The 20017-nt window shown below is 45.6% G+C and overlaps 1 protein-coding gene across 2 annotated transcripts in view; it reads right to left on the bottom strand.

The window, feature by feature from the left end:
• The window catches only part of Dpf3 (double PHD fingers 3), a 297152-nt gene that overhangs the window by 71715 nt on the left and 205420 nt on the right, over nucleotides 1-20017 (bottom strand). For both annotated transcript variants that reach the window (XM_008849803.2, XM_008849804.1), the window contains exon 7: nucleotides 13983-14120. In XM_008849803.2, coding sequence (XP_008848025.1) covers nucleotides 13983-14120 — 138 coding nt within the window. The remainder of the gene's footprint in view (nucleotides 1-13982; nucleotides 14121-20017) is intronic.

Genomic DNA, 20017 nt, shown 5'->3' with positions numbered 1-20017 from the left:
TGCCACCTGTTATTACTTCATCTCTCAAGTGTAAAGCATCCTAGCCCAGTGCCACTTGGCTGTGTGGCCGCGTCTTTAGAAGAGAAGGGGAGAGAGGCAAAGAGGGCATGCAGAAAGGCAGCCCCGGGTTGGCTGTAGACAACACAGTGGACAGGACAGGCTGGAGGAGGCAGCTTTGGAGACTAGGAAGGGTGAGGAGGGAGGGCATAAACTGACGTGCCTTCCCTTCAGAATCAGTGAGAAGGCCTCAGCTGGAGGCCACTGCCACATCCGCTACCTTCTCCCAGCCTTTAATGAGGGCTGTGGGAGGGGCAGGGAGGCAGGGAGCAAGCAGGGAAGGGAAGGCAGCTGGGCAGGGATGGGAGCAGCCCAATGTGGAACAGAGCCAGGAGAGGGTTAAAAGTGGCGTGATCAAGACTGTGGGGAAGGCTGGACCAGAGGGCAAGCAGAGCATCAAAGCCTCGATAAATGGCCTTAATTCCCATGCTTGCGCTCACCCGACTCCTTACGTGTTTACTCATATAAATTTTCCCCAAAGCCTGCTTCCCTAGAACTGATGAAAAAATAAATCCCACAGATCCAAGGAATAAAAGTGTTAGGATTCCATTCAGGCTTGTTCTTGGCCACCTCACAGCAATCAGACCCTGCTCAGGGCTCGAGGAAGAAGACAAACAAAGCCTTTTACCCAGGATGCACAGAGACAGAGGGGATGCAAGAGTTTCACTGGAAAGTGGACACCGGGGTACACACACCGGTTCTCAATGACTGAGAACTCATTCCTGTTCTTGTGCCATGTGGTTATCCAGCACTGAGTACAACAACACTACGAAAGGAGGGTAAGGATGGGGAGGGATGCCCATGTACAATGGATCCCAGATCTGAGATTAATCTGTCAGGAGAAGGGAAGGCCCGGGATAATTTAATAAGTCTTCAAGTTTATGGATGAGACTGATAAATTGCCACACTCTGCATCGTCAAGGACATCACGAGACAAAGTGAACTGGAAGGCAGCACGTGCCATAGGGAGACTAGAAATGAAGATAGGGAGACAGTTAAAGGAAGGGTTAGACGGAAGGCATCTCTGAGGAGGCTTCTGCTCACAGGGAGAGGCCCTAGGCCGGCTGCACAGCCTGTCTAGAGGAGAGACTGTGTTAGAGGACTGCTTAAGGTCCTTTAGGTCTATTATTCGAGGATTATAATAGTGTGAAGAAAAAGACAGGAAAGCGAATTGGTCCCAACCCTGAGGGATGCGGGCTTCAGTTGTTTCATATTTCATCTTTCCCAATTAGCCAGTAGCTCCCTGAGGGCAGGCATGCTGTTTCTTCTCTGTGATCCTGGCACCTATACACAGGATTGTCACCAGGCTAACAAAAAATACTTAATGAAGGATGGGCACATCTTCATAGACTTCTTTTGGAGGATAAGGGGAAACTGAGGGCAAAGTGACCTGCCCTAAGCAAGTACCAGACCTGTCCATCTCAGGGACAAAAAGAGTAGAGAAAAGAACAGGTCCAGCCATCAAAGGGAAGAAAGCTGGGTCTCCCCATACAGGAGTCCTCACCTAGAAGCATTTCCTGGTAAGTTAGAAGCCGAGGGACTTCGACTCCCAGACTCAATTGGCCTCAGAGTCTTGTGTCTCTGTCTCCTGCCAAGAACCCAGTGAGGGAGCAGGCCCTTACTATGGCTCTTACTATTTACTGCTAACCCTCCCACCCCATGCCTTCCTCCTTTTCCTCCATCTTTAGCAAATGCAAGACTCTACCTTAGCTCAAACCTTGTCTTTACTCCTAAAAAACTGTACTGCAAATACAGAAAACACCTGCTCATATCAACATGTCCATCTTGATGGCCACGTGGATTGACCACCCCTAATCCTGAACTCCAAAACCTGAAATGCTCCAAGATTCAAATCCAAAGCTTATTCGGTACTGGCATAATACCACAAGTAGAAAATTTCACCCTTAACCTCATGTGACAGATTGAAGTCAAAATTCAGGGTCACTAAGATGTTGCATAAGATTTAGCTGCAATCCAAGTACATAGCATGTTTAGCACATTACATGAATTCAATGTCCACTTGGGTCTGGTCCAAAAATACCTCATCATTATATATATATACATATATATATATACATATACATATTCCAAAATCTGAAAAAAACAAAATACCCAAATTCCAAACACATCTGGTCTATGCATTACAGGTAAGAGATGCTTGCCAGTATTTGATTAGGGTTACAATGTGCAGGTAGACAAAAGACAGCAACAGTTTTCCAGGGGTCTGGCCACCTCATCACCAATTCTGGTGCTATAGGACCCAGAATAATGTCCTGTGTGGTTTAGCCTTAAGCTACAAGTTGGGATCTAGCAACCCTGGGTCTGTCACTGGCATTTTGAGAAAGTAAGGGAAAGACCAAGGGAAGCTACAAGCGTTCTCAGAGTCAGGGAAATCACAGTGAGGTATTTCTGTTGTCCAGCGGAAGCCATATAAGTCAGTTCATGCCCTGGCATAGGAATTTATTATTGTAATTCCATGAATCCATAAAAGGGGAAAGCAATCAAGAGTAAATGTGGGCGCTGGAGACATGACTCAGCAGTTAAGAGCACTGACTGCTCTTGCAGAGGACCTGGGTTCGATTCCCAGCACCCACATGGCAGCTACAAACCATCCTTAACTCCAGTTCCAGGGGAATCCAATGCCCTCTTCTGACCTCGGTGGCATTGCATGACACGGGTGCACTCACATACATGCAGGCTATACACTCATACACACAAAATAAAAATAATTAAAAATATGTTTAAAAAGAGTAGATGTGTCAATACTGCTCTGAATGAAATGGGATCATTCCCCTTAGAGTTGTTCAGGAAGCCTTGGTGTGTCAGAGCTGGATAAGCTCCATATCCTGAAGCTGTTGTGATATTACCATCATGGTAATTAGAATTCAGCCAGTCACCGCCACCCTCTTCTTGGTCCAGCCCACCATCCTTCCATTTCTCCTCATCACCTATACCTCTGATCTCTGTCTGAAAACGGATCCACATTTTTCTGTGCCCATCAGAAAAAAGAAAAAATAGAGTACTTAAAGAAACGGCTGAGCCTTGTGCTTAAGGCCTGAGGGTTAGGAAACAACCAAGAGACCAGGGGACCAAAAGGCAGCAAAGTCCATACATGATGGCCCAGGCAGAAGGATGTACCTAGAGGGCAAGACAGGAGGTAGGTGCTGGGAGTCAGAGAAGTTTGCAACATGGGACAGAGTATTAAGAAAAGTTGAAGTCAGCCGGGTGTGGTGGTGGTGCACACCTTTAATCTCAGCACTCAGGAGGCAGGGGTAGGTGAATCTCTGAGATTGAGGCCAGCCTGGTCTACATAGTGAGTGCCAGGCCCTGTCCCAAACCCCTCCCCAGTCAAAAGCAAAGAAAAGAGGTAAGGGAAGATAACTCAGTTGATAAAGTGCTTGTTGTACAAGTAGGAGGAACTAAAGTCAATCCCCAGAACCCAAGCAAAAAAGCCAGGCATAGAGGTATGTATTTGTAATCTCAACGCTTGCCTAATCCATGAGTTCCAGAACAATGAGAGATCCTAGCTCAAAAAACAACACAGAAGGCTAGGGAGATGGCTTGGTGGGCTTGTCACACAAGCATGAGGACCTAAGTTCGAATCCCTAGCAGTCATAAAAACTGAGATGGCAGCCTGTACTAGTAATCCCAGTACTGGGAGACAGAGACAGGAAGATTTTGAGAACTCACTAGACAGTCAATCTAGCCAATAGAGAACTCTAGGCTCAGAGAAACCATGTCTCACATGAGCACACATCTGAGTGCATACTTGCACATACACATGCACACACATACATTATACACCACACACACACACACACACACACACACACACACACACACACACACACACCAAAAAACCAGAGTGGATGTTACCTAAGGAGTGACCCAAGGTTGACCTCTGATCTACAAGCACACACAAATGCATGCATACCCCTACATACATGTGCACACACACACATACAAATCCAAGGTAGACAGCATCTAAGAAATGACCCAAAGTTGACCTTTGGCCTACACACACACAAACACACACACACACACACACACAAACACATGCACACAAAAAGTTATCTTGAGCTGGATGTGGTGGTGGTCACCTGTAATATCAGTACTTGAGAGGCAGAAGCATGAAGGCTGTAAGTTGGAGGCCATCCTAGGCTACATAACAATAGCACAACTTTGGATAAGATAATGTGCTATGTATTTTTTTAAGGTTGAAAGGATTTTGAATGTTTTCACCATCGAGAAATGACACTTGAGGAGAGAGCTATTCCTATGCTGATATGAACATCCTATAATGCATGCCTGTTTCAAAGCATCCTGTAGTGCCCTGAAATTGTGTACAATTGTATGTCAATTTAAAAGACTGAAAATCAAACATAGGCCTTAGATTTAACAGTGCAACTTGATTCTTGGCTAGGTACTTGAGTTAGTACTTCTAAAAGAAAAAAGAATTAAAAGAAAATAGACTGAACATCAGTCTTCAAAGTTAGAAGTAGTGGTTCACCTGGGAACAGGTTAAAATGTTCATTCCAAGGCCAGACTCAGACCCACTGAATCAGTGGATGCAGCTCTCTCCAGGCTATAATGAAAAATGCAGATGATTCTGATGAGCCCTCACATTTGAGACCCCCAGATGTATTAATCAGGTCTCCATGATGTAACAAATACCCGAGACGATACCAACTTAGGAAAAGGGAAGTGTTTATTTTGGCTCAGTTGCTTTGGGTCTATGGTAATAGTTCATCATGGAATGTGTGGCAGAAGAGGCCTGCTCCACTCTTGGCAGCGAGGAAACAAAGTGAGAGAGACAGGAAGTAGTAAGGGTCAGAATATCCCCTTTAAGGCCATACCCCACCGCCAATGACCTAAGTTCTTCCCACTAGGTCCACTCCCTAAAGGTTTGATCTTCTCCCAATAGCCCCATGGGCTGAGGACCAGCCCTTAAACATGTGGGCCTCTGAGGAACATTTCAGATCCAAACTAGAACACACAGCTCTTCTAGGACATGGGACAGCTCTATCACATTATATTACATGTTCTGTTGATGTTGTGCTTTGTATGAATTAACCTATTAAATCTTCATCATTGCCATGTCAAAAGTTAAACTGATTGTCTTGGCTCTGAACTCAAGTAGTGTGGTCCTTGGCTATCCTACCAGGTACTATTCTACCACAACATACAACTCTTCTTCAGGACCTATGTAGCAGGACCTGTGCCCCATAAGATCTCATAAGCCAGGGCTCCTCAAATGGAAATTATTTTCTACTGTGAAAATTATTTGGGGAGGCTGTCAAGATGGTTCAGTGGGTAAAGGCACCTGCTGCCAAGCCTGGTGACCTGAATTTGATCCCCAAGGCCCACATGATGAAGGGAGAGACCCAACACCTGCCAACTGTCCTCTGCTCTCCATATATGTGCAGTGGCATGTGCCCACCTCCATGCACACAAAATAAATAAATGAAAATCACTTAGGGGATTCCATTAAAATTCGGTTTGGATATTCATAGATCCAAGGTAAGACCTGGGATCTCATCTGGCAAGTTCCTCTGTAAGATGACCAAGCTTCAAGATTTGCCTGAGACCAAGAGTTTCCTGGGGGCGAGACTATCAGCACTACCACTGTACATATCTTGATGAGCTAGTCACCATGGTCCCAGGTGGTGCTGATACTGCTGACCACACTAGAAGAAGCAAACATGAGGGCCCAGTGCAAGGAGCATAGATTGTGCTCGTGTGTGAGCACAGGTGTGGCATGATCTACTTCACACCCTTTAAAAGATCACTTTGGGTATCTGTGGAGAACACTACAAGAGGCAGGAATAGAGGTGGGGAATAGAGGAATAAGGCCTTGTAGTGACACATGCAGAAGCCAATGGTGGGCCACAAGATGGAGAGAACGAGACAGGCATGTAGCATATTTTCGGAGGGGCAGTTGATGTGGGTGGCAAAAGAAAACAAAGAGCCAGGATGCATTCTAAGACTTTCACTTCAGGCATAAAGCATTATTTTTAAAAGAGGAGCAAGTTCAAAAACAGAGAGAAGGGGCTGGAGAGATGGCTCAGTGGTTAAGAGCACTGACAGCTCTTACGGAGGACCCAGGTTTGATTTCCAGCACCCACATGGCAGCTAACAACCGTCCATAAGTCCAGTTCCAGGGGTTCTGACACCTTCTGACCTCTGTGGGCATTGCATGGCATGGTGCACATATACACATGCAGGCAATACACTCATACACATAAAGTAAAAATAATAAATAAAATAAAACAGAAAAGTAAGAAAGATGGTGAGACACAGATTGAGAAGAGAAAGATACAGGAAAATCACTGAATAATGTGATGTTTGATTTTTTTCCTATACTAAAACTTGCTTGCCAATTACAGTCTCATTGAGACTTTGTAAAGTGCAAGGTAAGGTCCTATAACCATCACAAATAACAAAAGTCAGCAAAGAGATTTGTAGAGTAAATAAGTCTGCTATAGACTGCAGTGTATCCCCACATCCCCCAGACTCTTATGTTGAAGCCCTACTTCCCCCTCAGTCTGATGTTATTTGGAGCTGGGACCTTTGGGAGAGAAATGGGCTTGGTGAGGTCATGAGGACAGACGGGGGCCCTCATGATAGGATTAGTGTCCTCAGAAGACAGTTTCTGCCCACACACATAGAAAAAGGCTGTGGGAAAACAGAACAGAAAGATGGCTGCTGCAACCCAAGGACAGTTACCCTAGCAGGACACAAACTCTGCTGTCACCTTGATCTTGGACTTCCATCTCTAGCACTGCATGAAGTCAATTTCTGTCTTTCAAGCCACTCAGCCTGGAATTCTGTTATGACAGTTCAAGCTGACTAAGATACGGCCTGTTAATGCATTCATCACTGCTGAAAAGCCACTGTATAATAAGATGGACTTGACAGCTTTAAGGGATATCAACAGTAGGTCCATGAGAAGGATCCAAGAGTCTATGCCTGGGATCCATCCTTTGGGGTTCCAATGTCCTGAGAGAGTTGAATGGCATCTGAGCCTATCCACATCTCAGCCTCCCAACTTCCTGTGGGCATTGAGAGTGTTCACTCAAACTTCTCTGACCCTGTTTCCTCTGTAAAATGAGAATACATGGCACATGTGTGAAAACCGTGTGTCACCTAGCAGATGTTCCATCATTTCTTTTCCCCTTTCCTCTCTCCTACAAGCAAAATGATTTCATTTCTGATGAGACAGGAAAAAAAAAATCAAAGACCTACATAATAGGATTTCCCAAGAAATGACAATCAACTCATGAATTCACATTTATGCTCCATGTCCATAGGTGTTGTGTGCCTTGGTGTCCTCTGGGAGATACAGCACCTACCTTATAGGGTTATATGAGGAATGAAAGGGATAGCGTGGCAAGCCTAGCAACCGTGTGCAACAGATTCGAGAAACACTAGCAAGTGCTGCTGTCACCACTGAGGCTCAGTGTTCTGATAATTTCCACAGATGCTAATGAGTTCTTATAGGCAGTTACCTTCACAGTGTTAGAAATGTCCCCTCACATAGCTGCAGATGGAATCCCTAACGCAGATTAGCCATCTGTGATCACAGACATGTTGTACTGGTCCAAATGGGGCAGAGATGGCCTATGACCACTCACAAGGTACAGGCTTAGTGCCAACCCCATACCCCTTGATCTCATTTAAGACTCACAGCAAGCCCAGAAGGACAGAGTGGTTATTTCCATGTTACAGAGGAGGCAGCTAAGGGGCAGGGAATGTCAGTAACTGACCCACACTCCCAGAGTAGCACACGACAGGGTAACAAGGTCTTGGTTCACACCCTGTACTGGCCATTCTCTCAAGCTTAAATTCTGGGGAATTACCTCCAGGTACTTAGACTTCCAAGGTCCAGGCCAACCTTCAGGTTTTGGCTTTGTAACCTATAAGCTTTTTAAAATCATAACTCGTCTAAAGAACATCTGTTGCTAGTTTTCAAATATGCTTTCTGAAAGAGAGGGAATGAGGGAGGGAGGAAGGAAGGGAGGGAGGGAGGAAGGGAGGGAGGAAGGGAGGAAGGGAGGGAGGAAGGGAGGGAGGGAGGGAGCAGCTGACTTCCTCATAAAGAAACCCACATCTGACTTTGCCTCATCGCCCTGTAACCTGGGCCGAATTCCCAGTATCAACTCAGTAAGTGGTAGGCTACATGGGTTTTTATGACTTTTCGGGCACCTTTCTGAGAGATTCAAAATCACATTTCAAAAGTGATTTTCACTCTATCTCCTAAAGCCATGCTAGATGCCCTGGGGCTATGACAGAGGACAAGAGATGTCTGAAGACTAACATCTGCCAGATCTTCCCCAGTGGTGTGGCAATGACATCATGTACTGCTTTTAGATAATTTGCACATTATCAGACTAATTTCCAGATTATCTAATCAGCAGACATTACCCTTAATCAATTCAGTTCTCCCCTTTCAGTTCCACAAAGTACACTGTGCCCTCCAACAGAGGGCTAACACTAGGTATTTTCCTCTCAAGAAAGACAGAAACGAAAGCTTAACTATACTAGCATGTGACCACTGCACAGAGTCTGACCTCCAGGGACCTAAGATATCCCAACTTCAATTACATGGGCCTGAAAAACAAGCTTGAGATAAATTTTATAGAGTAATATATTTAAAACATTTCCTTCTTAGGAACTCCAAGGGTGTTACTGAAAGTATATATATATTTATTTATGCCATTAAATAAAAGAGATATCCCACATACAGATGGATTTCTTGATAAATTGTTTTCTTTTGCCCTCTGGAGATGGCTCTGGGGGCTCCCCATTCCCTACAGAGTAAAGATCATGCAATATGGCACAGAAGATGTCTCCAACTGTGGTCCCTGCTTACATCTCCATCTTTTTCCTTCAATACAACCATCAGACTTGCCTGGTACCAACTGTGTGAAAAATGCAGTGCAGTTTCATGCTTATTGCCTTCACCCACACAGGTCCCTTCTGAAACTTGGGAGGTCTCTTTCCTCTTGAAAATTCCTCCTTGTTCTCCAAGGGCTAACCTGAATGTTACCTCCTTAGTGAAGTCTTCCAAAGCTCATAATGCAGTGGTCCTCGAGTTTGAATGTACACCAGAATACCCTGTGTGATGGTTCCCACCCTCAGACTTTCTGCTGGTAGCACCTGAAAATTTTCATGTCCAGTGAGCCATCAAATGAAGTTAATGTCCCACTAAGCACCCCTGTCTCTAGACACTGGCCACAGTGACTCTGAGCTCTAAGCAATTTCACCCTTTGTATATGCTCCCATTACACACCCCCACTCCAGACTGTGAGCTCCTCAAAGATGAGGCCAAGTCTTAGTCATACCTCTAATTCCCAGTCTCAGTGTACAGTCAGTATTCAGTGCCTGAGTACCACACTCAGGGATGGATGAGTCATGAATGGATGGATGCGTGCAAGGACAGATGCAGTAAACGGATGAATGGACAGCACTGAATTTATTTACACGGCTTTTACATTTAGGTCCAAGATTTTGAGATGCCTATCCTCACCTCAAAAACTATCCTGAAAACATTATGGGTAATAGATTCCCACCGTGCAGAGAAAGCAAAAGGAAATTCAAGAACACTTCTGAAACTGTGAGCTTGGGTCATTTAGATTTTGAATTTTAATCCCACTAACTAATGTGGCTCTTACAGGGTCACAACAGAGTGCTTCTGAATGGTATCGCTCACAGTTCAGACACCCCATCCCTCCTTTACTCATGTATTCCTCTAATTATCTGTGGCTATATCCATATATAGATGACTGCGGTAAGATAAGCTGTGGGAGGAAAGAGCCCAGTCTCATCCAGGAAGAAGGGCAACAGCAGAAGGGAGGAGGACCCCATCAGAAAGGTCATCTCTCTAGGGAGGGTCTGAGTTCCAAGCATTTCTGGGCTGCTCATCTGTCACTGAGGCTGAGATCCTCAAGCACAGGGAGAAGGGGCAAACCTATAGGAGATACAGAAATGGACAGTCGGGAGAAAATGAGAGACTAGGAGAGGAAGGAAGGCGGGTATGCATCCGCTGGGCGGGAGCAGGAGGATAGCAGGAGTGGCAGTCAGCTGCTGAGCTGGCAGCTCAGGGCAACATGTGCTGGGGGAGGGGAAGGTCAGTGCTGACTCTAGCCCGTCACTCCACCCTTTCAGCTGAGCAGCAGCAGGTATGAGGATGAGCCACGGGCTCTGCCCAGGATGCAGTTGGAAGGGATGGAGCAAGGGACAGCAGGAGTACCAAAGTCAAAAGGTCTTCATGGCTGCAGGTGGTGTGTACCAGCTGCCTGTGGTCCTGCGTACTCCTGTGTCTGTGGTGCTCTTTTTCCATGACAGCAGCTTGGGTCACCCTGCAGCTCTGCTAAAGGGGACATCAGCATTTCTACTTGCCAGCATCCAGGCCTTCTCCTGGGGGAGCCACAGATTAGGCTCCCAGATTAAGTTCTCCTGCCCTGCTCCTGCACTCTGGAAGCCTGGCTGGGGGAGGACCATGGAGCTGAGCCCTCAGGATGCTGCTGAGCTGTCACATTCAGTCCACCACACAGCCCCAGTGGCATTTAGGGGCAGGATGGATGGGAGCCCATTCCAAGCCCCAAACAGTGAGAGCAGCTAATGACCGGGTATTAATGATGCCAGCAATTAGTGCTCACAGGAAAATGGTGGGGGCCTGCTCACCAGGGACATGTGGGAGGAAACAGAGCGAATATTCAGAGCAGCAAGCAAATCAGTGGCGTGTGTGGCCCACAGAAGCAAGGAGAGCAGCTGCCTCAGAGTGTGTCCAGAGAAATCAGGACTCATCTAGGATGGCTTCTCCAGATACCCAGAGCTTTTGCTGCTGTGCTCCCTTCCCTCTGGGTGAAATTGGGGTTGATCACAGAGTTCTCAGAGAGGAAGCAGGGAGAAGATGTCACCAAGAAAAAGGTGTTTGTGAGGATTCTGAAACCTTCTTTGTGTGCAGAAGCCCTAGATTAGCCCAGATACAGCTATTCTTTTCTGGTCAGTCAAATGATCCTTTGTGAAGAAGCCAGCTTCTCATCAATAGAAAAGGAGACAGGGACAGTTGGAGCATGTGTGCTCACTCACAAGCCCACAGAGAGATGGAGAGATAAGCAAGGGTCATTTTTCAGGGTGGCAGATTCCTTACTAAGCAAGACCATGTGCCCTCCCAGAGAGGACTTGAGAAGGACAAAGACACCTACTGATAAGATTTCATGGGAGCTCCTGGTGGATAGAGCAAAGAATGACAGTGCTGGTCTCAGAAGTCAGGGTCAACTCAGAGGGAACCTCAGGAATGGCTGGGGAGGAGACCCCCCCCCTTCTTTCACTGCCTATTGTTGTCAAGACTTTGGACATGTACATATGCACATACACAAACATACATGCACCATTCACTAAAGGACACTACAGGGGAAGTGGAGAAAAACAACACAGACAAAAGCGAAGTCATCCAAACTCTATAGGACAGGCTGCTGCTATACATGGGAGCAAATGGCCAGGCACTGAAGAAACTCAAGAGATGAGCTAGCAATGGAGGCGTGAGAAAGCTAACAGACACTTTAGAGAGAACAACAATCACAAATAAATGCTTTCTAGATAATGCCTAAAATCAAGAGATCATTTCTAGCCTCCTCCCAGTAGAAGACAGCAGCTTCTTGTAACCTCCTAGACACTCAGACCAGAAAAGGAAAAGAGAAGAGCAGGGAAGTGTGACTACCAGCCGCCAGGGTACAGGTGCATCTTCTTCTCTGATAGAAGAGAGCTCTCCCAGAGAGAAGACAGAAAATGGTGTCACAGACACACAGGATGTGGTGCCGAGAGGAATGAAGCCATCAAATTCCTCCTGTCCTACGTTTCAGATTCTGCCCAGATGGCAATAAGAGGTGAGAAAACAAGGCCCTGTCCCATTAAAAGTTAGAGCCCTAAAAGTCAGAAAGGAATTAAAGGTGTCACAGGATGAATTCTCCCCAACTCCAAATTCCTGTATTGAGGCTTACCAACCTAGCACTTTGACTTTTGACTCTACTTGGAGAGCATCTTTAAAGAAATAATTAAAGGCCTGGAGAGACAGCTCAGTGGTTAAGAAGATGAATTGCTCTTACAGAGGAGCTGAGATTGGTTCCTAACATCCACATCAAGTAGCTCACAACCACCAGTAACTTTAGCTCCAGGGGATCCAGTGGCCTCTTCTGACCTCCATAGGCACTGCACTCACATGCATATACCCACATCCAGACACACACATATAGATAATTAAAAATAGAAACAAACCTTTAAAAAAGAAAGAAGTGATTGAAGAGGCAAAGTCAAAATAAGATCATGGGGCAAAGGAGGTGCCTCAGTCTGGTAAAGTATTTACTGTACAAGCATGAGGTCCTGAGTTTGGATCCCCAACACCCATGTAAAAAATCTGGGTGTGCCTGTAATCTCAGAGTTAGGGAGGAAGAGACAGGTGATCCCTGGAGCTCTCTGGACAGCCAAATCAGAGAGTTTCAAACTCGGTGAGAGTCAAGAGACTGTGTCTCAAAAAGTAAAGTAAAGAGCAATTGAAAACACCTGCGCGCGCGTGCGCGCACACACACACACACACACACACACACACACACACACACACACACACACACGAATACTCACATGCATGTATACAGGCACACACACAATATGAGGCAATTGGGGTGGGTCAGATCCAATCTGACTGGTGACCATATGGGAGGACATTTGTACACAAAAATAGTGCACATTTACGCACAGAAAGGAAAGACTATATGACAAGAGAGCCAAGGGACAGCCATCTTGCAAGCCAAGGAGAGGCGTATCAGGAAACCTTGACAATACCATGGACTTCTGACCGCCAGTCTCCTGAGAAATAAATTTCTATAGCTTAAGTTTCCTGGTCTGAAGTATTTTACTATGGTAGCCATAAATGCTAAGAAGTAGCATGACCAGGGGAACATGGGATGTGGGTGAGGAGGAACTGTACAAACAAGGTCTTGGTCAGAGGTATGTTAATGAATTCAGATACCTGGTAAAGTGCCCATTTGACATCAGTCAGCTAAGTTGATGGTCTAAACTATACAAGATTTATCTCTGAATCCTAGAGTCTGGGTGTTTTTTTAAAGTCCACTCCTTTCACTACATGAAATTATTCACTTTAAGAACACATAGCAATTTGTATAAACAAAGCAAAAACCCACATCACATATCCACAAATATCGCCCCCACTGCAAGTGATCTCAGGATGACCCAAATCTTGAAGCAAGCTTCAAAGAGTCCATGATCACATGCCATTTTGAGGTTTTTGTCAGCCCAGAGACGATAATGGATGGTAGAGAGCTAGTCAAGTAGGAAATGTTAAGTTCTTTCTGATTCCTGATTCAGAACTAGTAGTTGAGAAAGGAAAGACAGAATAGAAACACAAAGCAGCAGGATCACTTTGGGTCTTCAGAACCAAGGGTCATCTCAAGTGACACATGCACCCAGATTTACCACTTGAGTATACCAGTGAAAAGCATGGCAGGAGAGCTCTGTATTCAAAGCTGTGACCTTACAACAAAGCCACAGCAATCAATCAATGCACATCGATCATTCCCAAAGGCTGCCCAGCAGCTGTGAGTGGTCTTCTTGGACTGAGAGAAACAAAGGGCAGGTCTGGCCTTTGACAGTGGCCAGGTAAGGACACTTCCCTTCTGCTGGATATTGACCAACCATCCTACCTCTGTCCACAGGCAGCTCACTCTTAGATAGTAGCTAGGCTCAACCACAGGTGTGGTGACTGGCTAAGCTAAGGAGCCAACTCACTTCAGGACACTGGGACCCAGTAATTGTTACTGCCAGAAGATGCAGGAGGTAGAAAAAATATTGTTCCCCATGCTGCCCACCCCATCCCTCGCTCTCCAACTTTATAAGGGAGGACTCACGTCTGTGGTTCTCGTTTCTGTGGTTAGGTGGGGACCGAGTCTCCTGGTCTTGGGCTTCATCCCCCTCCTCACTGGCCAGGTGGGTGTGAGCGTAGTGGTAGCTGAGTCCCGGCCGGTTCTTGTAGCGCTTGCCACAGACTAGAGAGGAAAAGAGAAGAAATGGAAAACGGTCAACGTCAGCAACTTCTGTGGTCACTCTCATTCTCCAGGGCAGCAATTCTCAGAAGTCCACACCAGAGCCAGGGTTCCCTTAATAAGAATGTCACCTCAGACCAACACCACTGTAATAACATGGCTCATATAGACAAAAGCATTTAAAAAAGAGCGTAAGGGTTTAAGAGCTGTGTAAGCATGCCACCATTCTGGCTGGGAGACTCCAGGCAAGTCAATGAACTGTTCTCTATGCCTCTGTTGCCTCGGAGACAAAATGGAAATGATAACAGTACTTACCTCATTAGCCATACAGAGCACAGACCACTTAAGCAGACACTCTGTTTGTATGCTTGCTTGTTACAGTGCTGGGTACGTTAGGCAAGTGTTCCATCACTGAGCCATACCCCCAGCCCTACACAAACCACCCAAAACAGGGCTGGGCACATGGTAAGAGGAACTATCATTACAGATTTGAACTGAAAAGTCACTGGAAACCTATCTGGTCCAACATCTCAGGGCACCAATGAGACAAGTGAGACCAGCAACACTAAGTAACTTGCCTGAAACACACAGCAGTTGTGTAAGGGCTTACCAGAACCCAGGTCTCCTGGATTCCTCTGCAGTGCCCCGTGCACTCCCCTGTGGTCGATTCTATGTGAAGTAGGAAAGTTTCCTATGGGTAATACTCTCAATGCATCACCCTATGATTTGTGCCAAAAAACGTGTGTCACTTCCACCATGAGCGACACGAGGCTGAGGCATCCTGGTCAGTGTGGTAACCAAGAACTTGTGACCTTGATGCTTCAATTAGCCTCTGGTATTCCAGATCTATAAAAGCTCTTCCTCTCAATGAGACAACTCCAAACAAAGGTAACAGGAATATAACTTCTTAGAAGCAAGAAGAAAGGGAGTCATTCAGTGCACTGGCTACTCAGGCCCTGGAGAGCAAGAAATGGGCGAAGTGATCTCAAACCAGACCAGCAGCCTTGCCTCACTCACACTCAGCCCAAATCTCAGCCTCTGGGACATGAGGTTGCTGATAACAAAAACCTCAGGGTCTTCATGATAAAACTATGATGCCAAATGTCCCATCTTACTCTCCTTCTCCCCAGCAAAGCAAGTCAGGTGGGCCCTGCTGGAGTGCTGAAGGGGGGCTAGTTCTGAGGGACCCTTCCTCTACCCACTGATGACACTGACCACTGGAACCAAAGAGCATAAATGCTTCTGGGAGGGAGGGAGCACAACATTATCAGACCTGGGTTCAAATTCCAGTTCCGGATGTCCAAATTCAGTGGCTATGACCATGGCCACATGGAGAGCCATTAGCCAGCTCTCTTACCAGCTACCATAACAACATCTCAGAGGATGTCTATGAAATTCTCCAGGTGTTTTGTTTTTGTTTTGTAAACAACCATTGGCAAAAATAGATAATCCCATCTCTCATCTCTTCTTTCCCATATTTATATAAACTATTTCTTATTTGCTTAATTCATTTTGAATAATCACCAGGACACTATTTCTAAACAATAAAATCAGGTACTTCCTATTTTTATGAAGTTGGATCTAGTTTTTTACTGTTTAGAATGGTGTATATAGCTAGTTATAACCCTTAGCCATTTAAGTGCTTCCTCTTATTCTTGTCCTAGTCACTGTAGGATCATTATATCAACTGCCTTTTAACCATCTACTAATACGTGGCTCTTCTGTAGTTTATGGATATGGTGAATTATGTTGATTTCCTAATGTTTTCTATTACTGAACCATTCTTGCATTCCTAGAACACACTCCATTTAGTCAAAGTAACTGTTCATTTGATAAACTGATATATTCAATTTATTAATATTGCATCTATTCTCAAACTTGATGTAGATTTGGGGGCTATCTTTATCAGGGTTCAATTTTATGGTTATATGAACTTCCAAGAATGACTGGGAAGGTTTTGCTAGGTGAAATTAGATAATATATGTAATCTCTGTATGCCTTTTCTCTGGAGATGAAGATATTTATCATGAAGATGAATTAAAAGATCATAAATAGGGTGCTAGAGAGATAGCTCAGTGGTTAAGAACACTGACTGCTTTTGCAGAGGATTCAGGTTCGAGTCCCAGTACCCACAGCTAACAATTGTCTGTAACCCCAGTTCCAAGGGATCCAATGCCCTTTTCTGACCTCCATGGGCATTGCATGACATGGGTGTATCTTCCTGCATACAGGCATAGCACTCATACTCATAAAATAAAAATACTAAATAAAATATTTTTTAGAAGTTCATAAATAGTACTTGTAGAGTATCACTGAAAACCCAACACATAATAAATGTTCAATAAGTGATAAGATACATTAGCCTTGCTTGTGATGTCTTAAAGGTTAGATTCTCTAAAATAGGGGCTTTGACCTGTGCGTCACACTCTGGAATCTGGCAACTGGTTAGATTTCCTTGATAAGCTGAGTGTTTGAAATTCAAGCTGGTGACCTAGCAACTGTAAATTCAAGGCCCCGTCCCCCCATAAATATTTCAAAACATAGAATAAAATGGTACCAACATCTCAATTCCATGTGACTGGGGAAGCAGGACCTAAAGAGGCCCCTGAGGTACACTCTCTGCCTGCTTGTGGCTTTTTCCATTTAACCTTTTAAATGATCTGAGGTCAATAAGAAGCAAATTACAGGATCATTGGATATGAATCCACTTAGTCGCCAAGCATACTGTTGATGAGGAATTCATGTCTATTTAAAGTAGTGATATAATCAGTATTTACACAAGGCAGCCCCAGACCTCTGGAGATCCACCCACGATAAAGCCCATGGCAAGCCACTTGTGCCATTTTCTGTGCCAATTGTTGTTCTTTTTCTTCATCATAGAATTTCAAGACCTTAACAGTCACTTGGACTAACCATCTATCCAATGACTTTATTGCCACTAACACTCTAGAAGCCTGTTCTGGGACACCAGGGATAGGGAGTTTACTACCCCTCAGAGCAGGCATTCCTTCTACGGACTCCTTGAGTTATGATCGTGTCTGCACCGGCAGGCTTCCCTTAAGGATGGTTGCCTGTTGATTTCATCTGACATCAAAACAGCACCTCATCTGCTGCCATGCACATACTACAAAGCGTATTTGTTGAGTGTCTGCTGAATGGACTTGGAAGCACCTGTGGGGAAAGCCAAGCTCCAGGGCTGGAGGAAACCTGGAGTCTTGGATCCATCTATCCACTGATCTCCTACTAATGGCTCTTAAAACCTACAAAGCCATGCCAAAGTAAAAAACTAACACTGTAGGGAGAAATAATTTTTGGAGCAAATTCTTTTGCTAAGACAGAGATTCTCAAAGCATAACCCTCAGACCAATACCATCCATTATCGCCTGGGAGCTTGTTACAGAAGTGAATTCTGGAGCGCTACTCCAAACACACTGAATCAGAAACAATCGGTGTGGGCTCCAGCCATCTGTTAACAAACCAAGCACCCAGGTGATCCTGGAACTCACTAAAGCTTGAGAAGATTCAGGCCTGACTCCATCCACCCTGGTCCACCTCCCCTCCTAGTGGGCGGTTGTGAGGTGGAAACCACCCTGAAACCTGTGACTGCTCATTAGAAGGATCTAGATTCAGATCTTAGGCCTAGGGAGATCCTGGAAGCCAGATTCCTTCATAAAGAGCCTCAGGATGGAGTCTTGTCTTTTGTGGTTTTACTTGAATAGTGTCATTCTTAAGTCACTAGACCTTCAATGCAATGAAGTATCTATCTATCTATCTATCTATCTATCTATCTATCTATCTGTTTATTTTGATCTTTTGAGACAGGGTCTCCTCTGTAGCCCCAGCTGGCCTTGAACTCACAGAGACCTGCCTGCCTCTGCCTCCCAGTACTGGGATTAAAGGGATGTACCACCATGCCCGGCCTAAACGAGGTATTCATTAAATGTCTGATATGTGCCAGCCATGTGGTACCAGAACGATGAAGATGAAGGAGCCCCAGATCTGTTCCTCAGAGAGTTCTCAGTCTAGCAGAGACTATAAAGAAGAGGCAGGTAGGGTCATTGCTGCTGTGTGAGCAGGTGTGGTTGCGGGATGGGGGGCATATGAGAGGGGCAGCAGATGGCTTGACCTGGGGGAGATGGCTTCCTGGAGTAGTAGGGGAGATGGCTTCCCTGGTCAGGAGAGTGTGAGATGAATAAGACTTGACCTGGGGCTCCAGAGCATAGTCACCCAGTGCCATTAGGGGTACTGAGAGACATTTGCAGAATCACAAATGTGGGTTGGGGGAGCAAACAAGAAAAACCACTAGGCTGGACTTGATCTTGGCAATGAAGGACCAGGGAGGAGTTTACCCAGAGGATTAACTTAATCAGACTCACAAGTCAGCACACTGCTTGTAAAAATAGGGAAAAATCAAAATTATAATAATAATAAGCCAGGTGTGGTGGCGCACACCTTTAGCCCCAGTACTTAAGATAGTAGAGGCAGGCAAATCTCTGTGAAATAGAAGCCAGCCTGGTCTGAGTTCCAGGCCAGCTGGGGCTACAGGGAGACCCTGTCCCACACAAAACAAACAAAAAGAATGGACCAGAAGATGAGGCTGAAAGTGGCAAGATGCTATTTGCCTTAACTATGGGTGGAACAAGGTGTCGCCTTATGAATGGAAAGGAAGAATGGGGGGGGGGCGTCAAGATAGAATCTGCTAGAAAGGGATCTAAGAAAGCAAGAAGGGACCAACTAATGTGGCTTCTCTGGTGCACACTGCCCAGTCTGGCCTCATCTGACACCAGGTCCTGCTTCCTTCTTGCCCTCCTACTCACTGACCTTTTTAATTCCTGAGCAGCTTTCTCTCCACCATAGAGCCTTCCTGCAAGCCCCTCTACCTAGCACATCTCCCCACCCCCCGTTTGCCTGATGAGCATCTAATCATCCCTCATCTCTTAGTCCTAATGTCCTTCCCCAGGGAGGTCTTGCCAATCATCAGGACCCTGGTGTTCACCTTCCTCGACTAATCGGCATCTCTCCTACAGACAGTCAGAGAGGCGTGCCCTGTGCAGCCATACACACTGCAGCTGCAGGGACCAGCAGAGCTGACATAGGCACTTGATGTCAGCTAAAAGAAGGAAGATTCCCAGATTCCTGACTTTGGGTCACTGACTAGAAGGATGGAAGAAAAAAATCAAATTTAAGGAAGAAAGAAAATAAGTTCAGCCTGGGGTGCTTTTATTCTTCTGGAGTTTGGGAAAAAGGTGTAGATTGGGACATGGGCACAGTAATACCGGAAGTTACAGGTATAGGTATGCCAAGGGAGACCATGGAGAGAGACAACAAGGTGGCCATAGGATAGAATCTAGAAAATACAAGGATGTTAAGAGACTCACCAAAAGAAATAGGTTCTTCTTCTAATGTGTTAATACTCACATGAGAGCAAGCAACATACTCCACAAAGGAGGGTTTGGGGACAAAAGAAACAGCAAGCCCCCAGCCACAGCTCCTGCCACTGGCTCCTGAATGTTCACCACATACCGGGATTCTTCCGAGTGCATCAAGCAATGATGCTCATGGCAACCCACATCCCCCATCTTAAAGGTAAGTAGACTCAGGCTCAGAGGCAGGGGTGCAGAGTGTCAGATGACTAAGAACAATCAAAAGGGATGGAGACTGAGACGAGACCAATGATGTGACCATTGGGAGGCCACCTCAGCAAGAAGAGAATCTATGACCTCCTGGAGGATAAGACAATGCTGCAGAGGCTAGTATGCACAAGGAAACAGAGGTAATAGCCAACAGACCACTCCTTCCAACAGGACTGGGGGGGGGGGGACAAAGAGCATGACCTAGATTTAGCAGGGTGGATCTATAAGCAAGTTAGATGGAGAAGGGAAGCAGCAGGAGAGAGCAGC

Source organism: Nannospalax galili, unplaced genomic scaffold (genome assembly GCF_000622305.1).
Source record: "Nannospalax galili isolate Female #2095 unplaced genomic scaffold, S.galili_v1.0 scaffold24, whole genome shotgun sequence".
Lineage (NCBI taxonomy): Eukaryota > Metazoa > Chordata > Mammalia > Rodentia > Spalacidae > Nannospalax > Nannospalax galili.
This window is presented reverse-complemented; position numbering and strand designations above follow the sequence as displayed.